The sequence below is a fragment of the Typha latifolia genome, chromosome 8, assembly GCF_019914945.1.
Source record: "Typha latifolia isolate L0001 chromosome 8, TyphaL0001v2, whole genome shotgun sequence".
Taxonomy (NCBI): Eukaryota; Viridiplantae; Streptophyta; class Magnoliopsida; order Poales; family Typhaceae; genus Typha; species Typha latifolia.
In genome coordinates this window covers 9,836,685-9,848,852 of record NC_133093.1, presented here as the reverse complement: position 1 = coordinate 9,848,852, position 12,168 = coordinate 9,836,685, and the positions used below count along the sequence as shown (strand labels likewise).

At 40.6% G+C, this 12,168-nt stretch overlaps 4 protein-coding genes across 4 annotated transcripts; 2 read left to right on the top strand and 2 right to left on the bottom strand.

The window, feature by feature from the left end:
- Positions 1-392: 392 nt before the first annotated feature.
- On the bottom strand, positions 393-3,945 carry LOC140793555 (epoxide hydrolase 1-like). Its single transcript, XM_073145080.1, has 6 exons — positions 3,747-3,945; positions 3,424-3,641; positions 3,170-3,328; positions 2,859-3,094; positions 2,512-2,774; positions 393-2,013 (listed from the first exon to the last, which is right to left on the bottom strand). Exons 1-5 carry the CDS (start codon positions 3,817-3,819, stop codon positions 2,525-2,527), a joined length of 936 nt encoding a protein of 311 aa, XP_073001181.1. The 5' UTR covers positions 3,820-3,945; the 3' UTR covers positions 393-2,013; positions 2,512-2,524.
- Positions 904-2,341, top strand: LOC140793552 (uncharacterized protein At4g19900-like). The gene has a single exon (XM_073145078.1). It carries the CDS (start codon positions 904-906, stop codon positions 2,167-2,169), a length of 1,266 nt encoding a protein of 421 aa, XP_073001179.1. The 3' UTR covers positions 2,170-2,341.
- A 151-nt stretch (positions 3,946-4,096) lies between the features above and the next one.
- LOC140793554 (lanC-like protein GCL2) lies at positions 4,097-6,258 on the bottom strand. Its single transcript, XM_073145079.1, has 6 exons — positions 5,855-6,258; positions 5,538-5,716; positions 5,321-5,432; positions 5,115-5,231; positions 4,731-5,045; positions 4,097-4,651 (listed from the first exon to the last, which is right to left on the bottom strand). Exons 1-6 carry the CDS (start codon positions 6,005-6,007, stop codon positions 4,313-4,315), a joined length of 1,215 nt encoding a protein of 404 aa, XP_073001180.1. The 5' UTR covers positions 6,008-6,258; the 3' UTR covers positions 4,097-4,312.
- Positions 6,259-6,420: 162 nt separating this feature from the next.
- Positions 6,421-11,205, top strand: LOC140793551 (RNA polymerase II C-terminal domain phosphatase-like 1). Its single transcript, XM_073145077.1, has 10 exons — positions 6,421-6,959; positions 7,538-8,017; positions 8,123-8,333; positions 8,425-8,582; positions 8,678-8,748; positions 8,859-8,964; positions 9,052-9,114; positions 9,247-9,765; positions 9,860-9,923; positions 10,889-11,205. Exons 1-10 carry the CDS (start codon positions 6,708-6,710, stop codon positions 10,894-10,896), a joined length of 1,932 nt encoding a protein of 643 aa, XP_073001178.1. The 5' UTR covers positions 6,421-6,707; the 3' UTR covers positions 10,897-11,205.
- Positions 11,206-12,168: the final 963 nt, after the last annotated feature.

Here is a 12,168-nt window from a genome sequence, read left to right as displayed (position 1 = left end):
TGCTTCTTAAGATTATGAAATTTTTAATGTCTTTCATGCTTATGGAGAAGCCAACAGAAGTGCCGACTAGCTAGTAAAATTATAAGTTAAGGGTGTACTTGGGTTGAAGTTTAAACATAATTATTTTTATAATTGTGGTAGCAATAAAATCTTCTTTTTTTTAATTATTTTTAGAAAAGAAACAACCATTGGGGTTGGCAACTTTCCTGTGTGTTGGAAATGTCACCACTTTACTTATGATTGTTAGCTATTCGATAGCAATATTGTAATAAAGCTAGCCTTATTATAATAAAGTAAATTATTAGGCATTGTTATGTGTCGTGGGACTTTGAAGAGTAAGGTAAGTAGATAGTGTTAACCTAATGATCGGGTTAAATTATATCTACTTATGATTTTTTTTTTCTTTTTAAAGTAGAGGCCTTTTATTTCTAAATAAAAAATAGGGTTTTATTTTTAATACAGTCAAAAAGGGGTGTTATTTGTAATTTTCTCTAAGATTATTATTATTATTATTGTTATTTTGACTATAGAGGGTCTCTTTGCATGGCTGGACCAGCATAACTCTAACGTGCTGCGCGGGCTTTGGCTTGGAAACCAGCCAAGCCAAGATCACGTCGTGCAACTGCTCATGTTTCCTTCTCTCTCTTCACTCGGTTGGCTTCTTTTCCTCTCCCAGGAAAGATTTCCTCTTGACAACTCGTCGCCATTATTGATCATTTGAACTCCCCCCCTGACCATTCCCTTCTTCCCCAAAAAACTCAAATCACTCTATTTTCTTCTCACAAGAAGTCAACGACAATCTAATGGTGATGAGAAAAGAAGCATCTTTCGTTCTCTTCTACTAATAGTAGTAGTAGTACTACTACTACTACTCGCAGTATTGGAACCTCTCCTTCCTCTCAAATGTCGAAGGCAAGGAGACCTCTTTCCCTCCTCATAACCATCCCCTCCTCCATTGTGGCCTTCTCCTTCTTCTTCCTCTTCCTCGCTTGCAATGGCCTCGGCTTCTGCATCGCCGGCGACGCCATCTGCCGTCCTCTCCGAGACCCACTTCCCAAAACCTCGTCTTTACTCTCCCTACAAGAAGAAACCCAACTATCCAGCCCCAAATCCAACCAAAGTTCTCACCTTGTCCAAGATTCCAGTGATGGGTATCTCCTTCCCAACTCCTCTGCGCTTCCCAGGGGAGTAGCAAAGTGGTGGAGGAGGAGCAAGGTCCTTCCCAGGCTCCTGCGTCCTAATTCTCCATCACGACGGTTTTCCACGAGAGCCTCGGAGTTTTTGAATTGGTCCAGTCCCTCGAATTCACCTTGCACGATCCAGTTCTTCATGACTTGGTTCTCCCCCTTGGAAGATTTCGGCCCCCGGGAGTTATTTGTGATGGAGAGCTTGTTTAAATCCCATCAAAATGCCTGCTTGCTTATAGTTTCCAGCACATTGGATTCTCCCAAAGGCACCCAATTGCTAAAACCATTCAAAGATAGGGGCTTTAAGGTTGCCGCTTTGGCCCCGGACTTTGCCTATCTCCTTAAGAACACACCTGCTCAAGCTTGGTTCGCTCGGCTCCGAAGAGGTGAAGTCAACCCCGGAGACGTCTCCCTCGGCCAGAATTTATCCAATTTGATACGACTAGTGCTCCTTTACAAGTATGGTGGTGTCTACATTGACACAGATGTTATAATCATGAGAAGCTTCCATGGTCTAAGGAATGCCATCGGAGCACAGACCGCTGTCGCCGCAACCGGGAACTGGAGCCGGTTGAACAACGCCGTCATGGTGTTCGACGAGAAGCATCCTCTCCTGCGAGAGTTCATCGAAGAGTTTGCAACGACCTTCGATGGGAGCAAGTGGGGTCACAATGGACCTTACCTTGTGTCCAGGGTGGTGGAGAGAGTGGAATCAAGGCAGGGTTTTGAATTCAGTATACTCCCGCCTGTGGCATTCTATCCAGTGGACTGGAGCAGGATAGGTGGGTTGTTTCAGGGACCCAAAGGTGGTAAACATTCTCAGTGGCTGTCAATGAAGCTTAATTGGATTAGAAAACAAAGCTTTGCTGTTCATCTCTGGAACAGGCGAAGTAGGAGGATTAAGGTGGAGGAAGGAAGCATTATAGGAAGAATAATATTGGATTGCTGTGTGTTCTGCAATTTTTCACTACATACAGTGTGAAATGGTAATGAAATTTATCAGCATATAAATGCAATGCAGCCTAGCTCTGAATGAGAGCAACAAAAATTAGGACAAGGATTTGGTTCTTTCTTTGGTTAGTCTTTCTTCTGACAGTGGAATTGTAACAAGAGATATCTATATAAGTATAGCATAACTCTTGTTTTTTGTTCTATAGCATAACTCTTCCAGGAAATTTAACAATATAGGTTTAAGATAGTCAAAATCAGGTATACTCAAATTTGAAACATTGTATTTATAGACTAGATGCTATTAAATAATATAATTTCGTAATAGGTGATTCAGATATGATGGTCCTGATAAAAATTGTAGAGAAGACCAAACCTTCAGTACTTGCTCATATATGCTTCATAAGGAAGGAGACGATGAGGTGGTTTACATGGTCAGGGAATTGCTCTTGAACAAAATGGGATCCTTCAGGGATGAAAGTGATCTCCAGATCTGGAGCGAAGTTCCTCACCATTCCACTGCTAATGTAGTCCTCCACCTTTGGAAATTTGATAAAGTAATCTTTTTCTCCCATGATCAGAAACATTGGAACTTCAAATTTTGGATTGCTGCTTATGCTTGGATTCTTAGTGACAGTCCTACAAAATGAAATTGACTATGTTAAACTGAAATTCTAGTAGAATAACTTGCCCACTTCTGGTACAACTTTATATAGCACTCGCCTGTATGGAATTTGGAGTGGCACAGTGAAACCAGATTTCTCATAAAGAGCAGCATATATTGCAAGATCTTCATCAGTAAACCACCAAGGCAGAGGCGTTGACGAGTTGGCGAGGTCCATGATCTCCTGGCCCTCCTTGGCTATCGGGACCTCACTTCGAGAGAAGAGGATATAAATCGTGCGAAGAACTCTCTCGACACTGAACCGACCGAAGTCTGCCTCTGCTCGCCCTGGCTCCTGTAAAAGAACACAAGAATTTGACAGCTGCATTTGACGGGTAAGAAATTGCGTATTAGTGAATTCTTCCATTACCCTCCATCTACATATGTAGAAGCCTTCTGGGAGGGAATTGCAGAAGCTGGAGACAGTCGGAGGCACACCCAAGGTTACGACTCCCAACACCTTTTCCGACTGATAAAGAGCGAGATCAAACACTGGTTTCGCGCCAAAATCCTTTGCGACAAAGAAAGCCTTTTGACCACCAAGATCATTGTGTTTTGAGACAAACATTGCATCAGATTGATTACTTCAGTAGAATAACAACATGGACTATGTAAAAATGATACCTTTGGAATGTGAAAAGAGTCGAGGATGGCTAGGAGATCAGCGACGAGGTCCTCCCATGAAAAATTCTCCAGGTTTGATGGCTGCTGGGAGAGGCCAAAGCCACGAAGGTCGGGGGCAATTGCACGGAATCCAGCCTCAGCTGCTGCGACCATTTGGTGCCTCCAGGAGTACCATATCTCAGGGAAGCCATGAACAAACACCACAGTACCCAATTCCCCTGCAGCACAAGAACACATACGCACACAGATAACAAAATAACGCAGTAGACTTGGATGCAAGGAAGAAGGGTAAGAAAAAAAGTATAAGATTGCACGTTACTGACCTGTTCCTATGTGAGCAATATGGAGGCTGAGGCCTCCAATTTTCAAGTATGAATGATCTATCTTCTTCTCCATATCCTGCTGCTTGGGCAGATGAGATCTAGAACCTCCTTTGAAGAGTGACTTCCAAAGTCAACATCTACCAACTTTTCTCAACAAACAAACCAACAAAAAAAAATCCAAAAGTCGAAAGCCCACGTAAGCATGACTGAGCATGACAGTGTTTCTTTGTGTTGGTTTTAGTATGTCATAATTTTCATGTATCACTCACATGAAAATTAATAGCCGTAACCTGTTTTAAAGTACATAGCAACTTTAAAGCAGGAATTGGAGAACACTCAACAAGCTCATATCTGAAACCAGGGCAATCATGCCAATGAACACGAAGTATAGAAATCCCACAAATATCTGAAACAAGGACAAGTTCCCCCTTGTTGGAAGCCAAACCTTCACATTGTACAACTTAGACAACACCAAGCATATGATTAAGTGACAAGAAATACCAAGCCTCACATTCTTCAGATATACACTACTGATGCTAATAGCACACAGACAAATGGATGAACGCTCAGAGTTCGTAAGCTGGGAACCTAGATTCCGATGGATTAACCATGTCCAGGAAGAGATATGCCATCCCTGCCTGCCCTTCAAACAGTGAAAACGGCCGATCACCGCTGTGCATCCTTCCTTCACCAATCAACTGGTTACCTTTGTCGAGGAGAAAGCACGCAAAAGCTTTAGCCCGATATAGGAACTCCACATTGCCGGTTATACGGTAGAGGGAGAGGAACACATAGGTGTTCCCACTTATACCATGACATATACCAACTCTCTTCAGCAGTCCTCGGTTCCATACCACCTCAGCCGCCTCCACTGCTGCTCGCAGGAACCTCTCTTCTTGGAATACCTGGAAACATCATTGCCTTGTCAACTGCTAAGAAGTAATACGAACAAAGAAGAGAAAGATAAGATACATATATGCCCACCTGATAAGCTCTAGTAAGGGTGAGTGCAACTCCAGGGGCACCATGACACCAATGCACAAGGCGGTCAGCATCACTACCCTCACTGGAAGGGTAGTTTCCACTGGGAAAGCGGTTCTGGATCATGTGGTGAAGAGTACCTTTCACCTTCTCCTCCTCTTCTGGTCTCAGTTTTATATCCATTAGAGCATGCATGATCCCTGCGAGCCCATGAGCAGCGCCCCAGTACTTCTTCCCATGCCACTCATACATCAGTGGGCAGGTTCCCTTGTTGGCTAATCTTCTTCCCTCCTTAATGATCTCCTTCACGATTGCACCCTATGAATTTCAAATTTTAAGTATTAGATTCATCACTTCAAAGAGTTAATTCAAGGGAGAGGTACTCACTGTCAGAGTCGAAGGGATCGTCTCGTCACCGAGGTTCTTATTTAAAAAAGAACAGGCCCATAAATATCCAGCCCTTCCATAGAGCATCTCATTAGGGACTTTATCAGGCATCCTAATCTGTTCAAATAAGAGACTACATAAGATACTTTAAAATTTTCAAGAAACAATTGTTCGCAATAACTTTAATAAGTAGATGGAAATTGAACCTCGTTAAATGATTTCATGTAATAGTTGAGCATAGCCTCATCGCCGGAATGCTTCGCCACCACCGCGCCGAGAGCATGTACACCGGCCCGCCCACTGATGAAAGTCACAAACCTGCTCCAAACCCAATGCATTCTTAAACCGTTGCATATCAGAAGACAAGAAGAACAACACCATAAAAAAGAAAAAAGAAAAAAAGAAGAAAATAAAAGATCTTACGGCAAACCCTTCGAAGCAGAGTCGCAGGCCTTGACGATCTCCCCGCAGAGCTTGAGATCACTTCTATTGCTGGTCACTAGGTACGCCTTGAACAGCAAAAACGCCGTCCCAAGCGCACCAGTATAGAGCGTATAATCATTTATGTTTTGCCGATTTCGGACCCATGTCTCCTTCACGACCTGAAACAAGCAAAAACTCAAACATGATCCATGCATGAAGAAAACCATGTCAAAATCCTCCTTTTCCATTCAAACTAACTCCATATACCAATCAAGCTATAACTCCATGCTAATGACAATTAGTGGTCAACGATTGACCTTTTCTTTGAGGTCGAGGGCAGCTCGCAAGAACTTATCGGCGACTTTGGGGTAGGGAAGACAGAGGAGGTTGTGGAGATTGGATTGGGTGGCGGCGCCGTCGGTCTCCTCCACGAAATCAGGCATCTCGTTTGGAAAGAAGCGATCTGCCATCTCTAAATGCTCTGCTCTCCTTTGGTCGGGAGACTTCTTTCTCAATGCTAAGTTACAAGCGACAGGAACCGAACGAAGAACAAAGGGTTGGGAGACCAGCTGTTAGCGTTGTTAACTTACACCTGGGACTATTATTTTTTTTTTCTTTTAATAATTCAAAATTATTGGAAACTTTTCAATTCGCACCCTGCATTATCTTTTATTATTTTATAATCTTTCATTATATAATTTAAATTTCCGCGAAAAAAAAAAAGAAATCCTTTTAGATCTTATTCGTATATTTCTGGCGGAATATATAAATATTTGAATAAAAGGACTCGTGATTCTCGAGGCCTCGTGTTACGCGAGTTTGAAACGGATTAGTATAAAGATTTTCTTTCTTCAAGGTTATCCTTTTCCTCTAGATATAAAGAGACTGTTGGCGTTCTCCTAATCTAGGTTTCACCTGACTCTCTCCATCTAATCGCCGGCCGCCGCCGTCTCAAGAACGGAAGAAGAAATCTAAAGTTTCTTTCTTTTGGACTTCGCAAGAACGATTCTTTTTCTATTTAATCTTCTCTTCGAAACCTCCCGTAGCCTTTGAATCAAGGGAGGGATTATCTTTCGGAAAAAGAACGATTCTCTGATCTAATTTAAACTAGGGTTTTCGGCTTTGACCCCCCCGCCCCCAGGTTGCATTGCACCTGGATCTGTCTTAAAAATGTCCAGATTGCCCGTTTCTTACTGGAACTCCCAACTCGGGGAGGCGGGGATTTACCCCAGGAACTCGGATCCAGGCATACCTTTCAGGGGGGTCCGGATCTCCCATCTCTCTCCTCCCAGCGAGCGTTGCCCGCCGCTCGCAGTCCTCCACACGGTCGGATTCGGAGGGATCCGCTTCAAGATGGAGTCCGAGTCGTCCGAGAACCCGCCATTGGTTTCTCTTCATGCCGCTTGTCTCAGAGATAATAAGGTAATTTTCCCAACACAACAAAAAGGAAATAAAAGAAGAGTTTTGATGAAGAAGAAGACTTCTCTCGTGTATCCAAACGTATTTAAATAGATTGAGTGGAGTAATTGAAAGAGACGCAAACGGGAAATTAATCCATTAATTAGTCAACGATCATAATTAAAGATTTGGTCCAGTTTGGTTCTTTATAGAAGATTTCTTTTAAAGATCATTTTTATACATAACTATTAAATATAAATTAAGTACATGTTTAATTATAGAATATAATAATTAGTTTAGCATAAATTTATATAAGAGTTTGTTTTTTAATTTACTATAAAATTTTACTGTATTCCTCCACGATTTATGTATGATTTATCTTATATAAGATTTAACTAAAATACATGTGTATATTTAAAGAAGATCTAACTTATGAATGAAACTGAACGCTTACATTAATTATAAACTAAAACTTTTCGCATCAAGTTTATAGTATAAAGTGGAAGGTTTTTTTTTTTAAATAATGCTTACATTAATTATGAAGTAGTATAAAGTGAAGATTTCTTTTCCGTGTGGATTCATTATACATGCCCTCCTAGCAGACAGCAGTTGTGTCATTAGGAGGAGGAGCAGAAGTGCACTTGGTGGCCATGGCGTCCAGGAAAGGTAGAACGAATCGTGTGTGCTTCTGGGGATTTAAAGTTGCATCAGCGGTGTACAACAACTGTCTTGCCATGTTGAACCTCAGGACCCTCGCCATTGTCTTCGATCTCGATCAGACACTGCTAGTTGCTTATACTCTGCCTTCCTTCCAAGAAAATATCGATAGACTTCACCGGAAAATTAGTAACGAGAGTGATCCTCAACGTGCTGCTGCCATTTTGGCCGAGATCAAACGGCATGAAGATGACAGAGCTATCTTAAAAGAGTACGCTGAGAACGACCAAGTCGTCGAGAATGGAACTGTATATAAAGTGCGGGCTGAGATAGTGCCAGCTTTATCTGAAAGCCGTCAGGAGTTTGTCCGTCCTATTATAAGACTACAGGAGAAGAACATCATTTTGACACGAACCCATCCGTTGGTACGTCTTCATATACGGAGTTATAAAATTATTTATTATAAGACTAGGTAACTTTTAAGTATGGCCTAAGTCAACGATGATAGCAATGACTCGTGTCCTTTGTAGGTACGGAATACCAGCGTGCTCGTACGGCTAAGGCCTGGATGGGAGGATCTACGGAGCTACTTGATGTCAAGAGGCCGCAAGCGCTTTGAGGTCTATGTCTGCACGATGGCTCACAGGGAATACGCTTTAGAGATGTGGAGGTTACTTGACCCGGATTCAAGCTTGATCAAGCCTTGGCAAGTTCTTGATCGAGTAGTATGTGTGGATCCAGGTAGTTAATGGATATATCTCGCTCTTTTATTATTTCCCTTCCCCCCCCCCTTTTGGTTGCATATTTCATTCTCATATTAATTTTGTGTAAGGTTCAAAAAAGTCACTGCAACGTGTCTTCCAGCAAGGAACTTGCCATCCAAATATGGCTCTAGTGATAGATGATCGTTTAAATGTTTGGGATGAGAAAGATCAATCTCGGGTTCACGTCGTCCCTGCATTTGTCCCATACTCTGCTCCTCAAGCAGAGGTAAAGTTCTTCTCATGTAAAGCAATTCGTGTCTCAATTATACTTTGTTTTGCTGAGCAGTTAGTCACTTAGTTGTGTTGTTTTACTCGTTGTAGGCAAACAGCGATGTCCCAGTTCTCAGTATTGTGAAGAATGTGGTAGGCAACGTTAGAAGTCGTTTTTTCAAGTAAGAACTCGGATTTTTTTTTCTTTCCTGTTAGTGCTTTTCATCTTTTTGGACATTATATAATGACATGCTAATGAAAATGGATTCTTGTAATTTGGTTAAACTGGCAGATCATTGGATGAAGAATTATTGCCACGAATTTGTAAACTTGTTTACGAAGACGAGGATGTTGATTTACGATCTGACCCTGATGTTAGCACCTGTGTAATTTCAGAGGTAATTTGTTGGAAAGCTTGTGGTGATAAATTCAATTCAATTAGCTGAAGATAATAGATCGTTGTTTCTGACTTTCTCCCCTTCCAGAATATTACAGCTACTTGTACATCAAGTGGGAAGGCAGACGCTGAGGTAGAGAGGAGATTGAAGGTCAGTGGCTTCTTCTTTCTTTTCTCTGTTGTTATTGAGATAGTAATACTGGGACAGACATTTACTCATATTTTTAATTTCTTGAAGCATTTGTTCATGAATTTGTCATCTTATCCTCCTGAACCTTTCCAGGAAGCAAGTCGCAGCGTGGAAACTGTTCATCCTGGGACCAACAACCTCCAGCACATTATGCCATCTTCATCTGGTGCAGTTTCTTTTGCAGCCACACACAGTATGATGCCTGTGATTGATAGCCAAAGCTCTCAGTCGATTCAAATTAGTAGGCGTCATGGTCAATCCGGCCTTCGAGATCCTACTGCGTTAGAAACTGGACCAGATTTTGCTCCTGGTAGAGAAGAGGGTGAGGTTTCAGAATCAGAATTGGATCCAAACACAAGGAGAAGGCTACTCATATTTCTTTACGGTCAAGATACAGGAGATTTTGCTCCTCTTCCAGTTAGGCCTCCTCGTCATCTCTCAGTCCCTCCAGTGCAATCACAGGGAAATTGGTTTCATTTAGATGAAGGGATGAACATGAGACAACCTCAAACCTTGCATTATGGCAAAAAACGACCACTCCATCTGTGCCATGAGGAGAAAACTGTTACTTTTGATATAGTTCGTTGTCAGCATCGAAGAGTTGATGCACCGGTAAGTTATGGTCAACACGGAAGCTATTACTGATTTCTAAGAAGTAAGAAGTAGAGTTCTATACATTTGACTGGTTTACTTTTGGTTGATTCAGTTATGTCAAATAGATGATCGGTTGCTTCGGGATCATGCAGCGTTAAACTGCAGTTCGTTCCCTGGTAAGCTTTGGTCAGAAGCTGCATATATAATCCTCTGAAGTTATTTTCCTGTAAAACTATTGCTTGTTCTTTACTTCCCTTTCACCATTAACTTTTTCTCTTGCAAGATCTTCATTCTTTTGTAGTCTTAGGTACTGTATTTGCCAGGATCATTCTTTCATAGGAATATGGTATTGAAGTAGGTGGCATTGAATGTGATATCTGGAGATAAATTCTCCCTTCAAAAGATCAAGATTATTTTAGAAAGCCATATTCCTTATAAAAAGTATTAAAAAAAATGTCTTGCAATGTATATAGGATACATAATTACTATTTCTAGAAATAAACTATCATATAACTTCATCTTTTGGCATTGAGGTGCAAGTTATAAGATCGCGACGAAAGATGATGAAGATAACTGTTCTGATTTTTCTTCTTCAGAACTGTCTACCCTTAAGTGATGGATGTACCCCTCTTCTATAATTTTACTTGTATGAGTTGCATGTCACAGCTTATAACCTTGCCCAATATAAGTTTCTCCCTACGCAATCATGGTGAAATACTCTAGTGTGGAGATTTGCTTAAGCCTTCTCCTATGAGTTTTGTTACCGATTTGAATTCTTTTGCATATCAAAAGAGCGTAAAACGGCTATCTCCCAATTGCAAGAACTTCAGGAGAGGCTGTTTTACGGTCACAAAGCCGATATGCCAAGAGAAAGCATAGGTTTAAATGCTTTATTTAATGAGCAAGTAAGATTCCACACTGAGTTTATTTTGTATGATATCCAGAATCTGCTTTCTATTTCGACAACGACATGTTGGATCTTCATTTCAGTGTTCTAAGAATAATTGAAATGGACTATTTAGTCTATAGCAGATTAGCATCTTTGTTGCGATGCGTAATTAATTTTTCAGACGACAATTATGATTCAATGCCTCTCTTTGTCTGCCTGATCTGACATAAACTACATTGCGAACTATTTCAGGTTATTGAGAGCAATTCCTAATTACCGTATAAATAGCAATTCTTTTTCATGGGGCGCCGCAGAAAATTTTTCGCTAATTCTGACAGATACCTTTAAGAATGGAACTCCTGTGCAATGACTACCACTGCCAATTCCAATCCAAGACTAGCTTCTAAAGCTTATGATAACAGCCATATCAGTTGCTGAAGACTGAATTCTATGATAGCAGGACATAAATTTCTTCGATGAAGATCATGGCGCTCATATATATTCAAATTTTATTTTTTGTAAAGATAATTCTTCAGCTAACTACTGTATCTCGACTTCATCATTCTGCTGGAATTTCTGGCTGCTGAATTTGTCTACTTTTTTTTTTTTGTTCTTGTAAATTTTTTGCTAGTTTGAACCTCAGAATTGTTTTCTTACAAGAAAGAGAGCTTCTTGGAGTTTCCACTAATTTTACTCAACATTCCTTGGTTTGTAAATTTAATGTGTTGTGTAAATTCTTTTTCTCAAACTAATTTTAACACTACTCAAGAAAAAAAAAAACTTTCAAAATATCATAATTACCATCAAAATAATTGAACCTTTTCAAACATACCATCTTAGTCACTGTATAAATTGTTTAAAATAGTTCGAAAGTAGACAGAACTGCCTAGGGCCTGCGTGTCGACGCGAGATGCGCCAGGAGGCAGCAGATTCCTGCACGCGATGCTGCAGGAAATCTTTGGGCCATGGGACAAAAATCTTAGCCCCCACGATAGTACACCTGGCACCGAACAGCAGAGACCTATTTTTTCCAAGACTAGTACACCGCAGGTCGACACGTGGCCCACCGATTACAATGGCTTTGGGTGACGTTTTTGGTGTGAGCTAAGAATGCCTTCCATACTTACATCCGAAGGAACAAGAAAATATCTATTAAGAAAGAAAAAGAGATGGTGTGCGCTTAGTGCACTACCTACCTCTCAACCAGAGTTTTTTTTTCCAAAAAATAATAATAATAATAATAATAATAATAAAAGAATTTGGCATGCGCAGCCGCACAAAGAATGGTATAGTTTTATTTACCTTATTATTACTTTTTTGTGTATGTTTTCTGAACTAAGAGAATTTTTTAGTTCGGAGAGTTCAAATAATTACTTTTTTTTCTTAGATAAGGAGATCTATGTGGATTATTAAAAAAGAAAAGACATAATCTAGACTAAGAGTGATGAATATAGAAAACTGAGTATCTAAGTCAACAAGCTCTTGACCTCCAGATGTTTCGACTTCAGAATATATCAAAAGAAAATAGTTAA

Coding starts and splice junctions, on each gene's coding strand:
- LOC140793552 (XM_073145078.1), top strand. CDS start 904: ATGTCGAAGGCAAGGAGACCTCTTTCCCTCCTCATAACCATCCCCTCC.
- LOC140793555 (XM_073145080.1), bottom strand. CDS start 3,819: ATGGAGAAGAAGATAGATCATTCATACTTGAAAATTGGAGGCCTCAGC. Junction 3,642..3,746: donor TATTGCTCACATAGGAACAG/GTCAGTAACGTG, acceptor CTTGTGCTGCAG/GGGAATTGGGTACTGTGGTG. Junction 3,095..3,169: donor TCTACATATGTAGATGGAGG/GTAATGGAAGAA, acceptor GTTCTTTTACAG/GAGCCAGGGCGAGCAGAGGC.
- LOC140793554 (XM_073145079.1), bottom strand. CDS start 6,007: ATGGCAGATCGCTTCTTTCCAAACGAGATGCCTGATTTCGTGGAGGAG. Junction 5,433..5,537: donor TCTGCTTCGAAGGGTTTGCC/GTAAGATCTTTT, acceptor GGTTTGGAGCAG/GTTTGTGACTTTCATCAGTG. Junction 5,046..5,114: donor CGATCCCTTCGACTCTGACA/GTGAGTACCTCT, acceptor TGAAATTCATAG/GGTGCAATCGTGAAGGAGAT.
- LOC140793551 (XM_073145077.1), top strand. CDS start 6,708: ATGTCCAGATTGCCCGTTTCTTACTGGAACTCCCAACTCGGGGAGGCG. Junction 8,965..9,051: donor GCACCTGTGTAATTTCAGAG/GTAATTTGTTGG, acceptor CTCCCCTTCCAG/AATATTACAGCTACTTGTAC. Junction 9,766..9,859: donor ATCGAAGAGTTGATGCACCG/GTAAGTTATGGT, acceptor TGGTTGATTCAG/TTATGTCAAATAGATGATCG.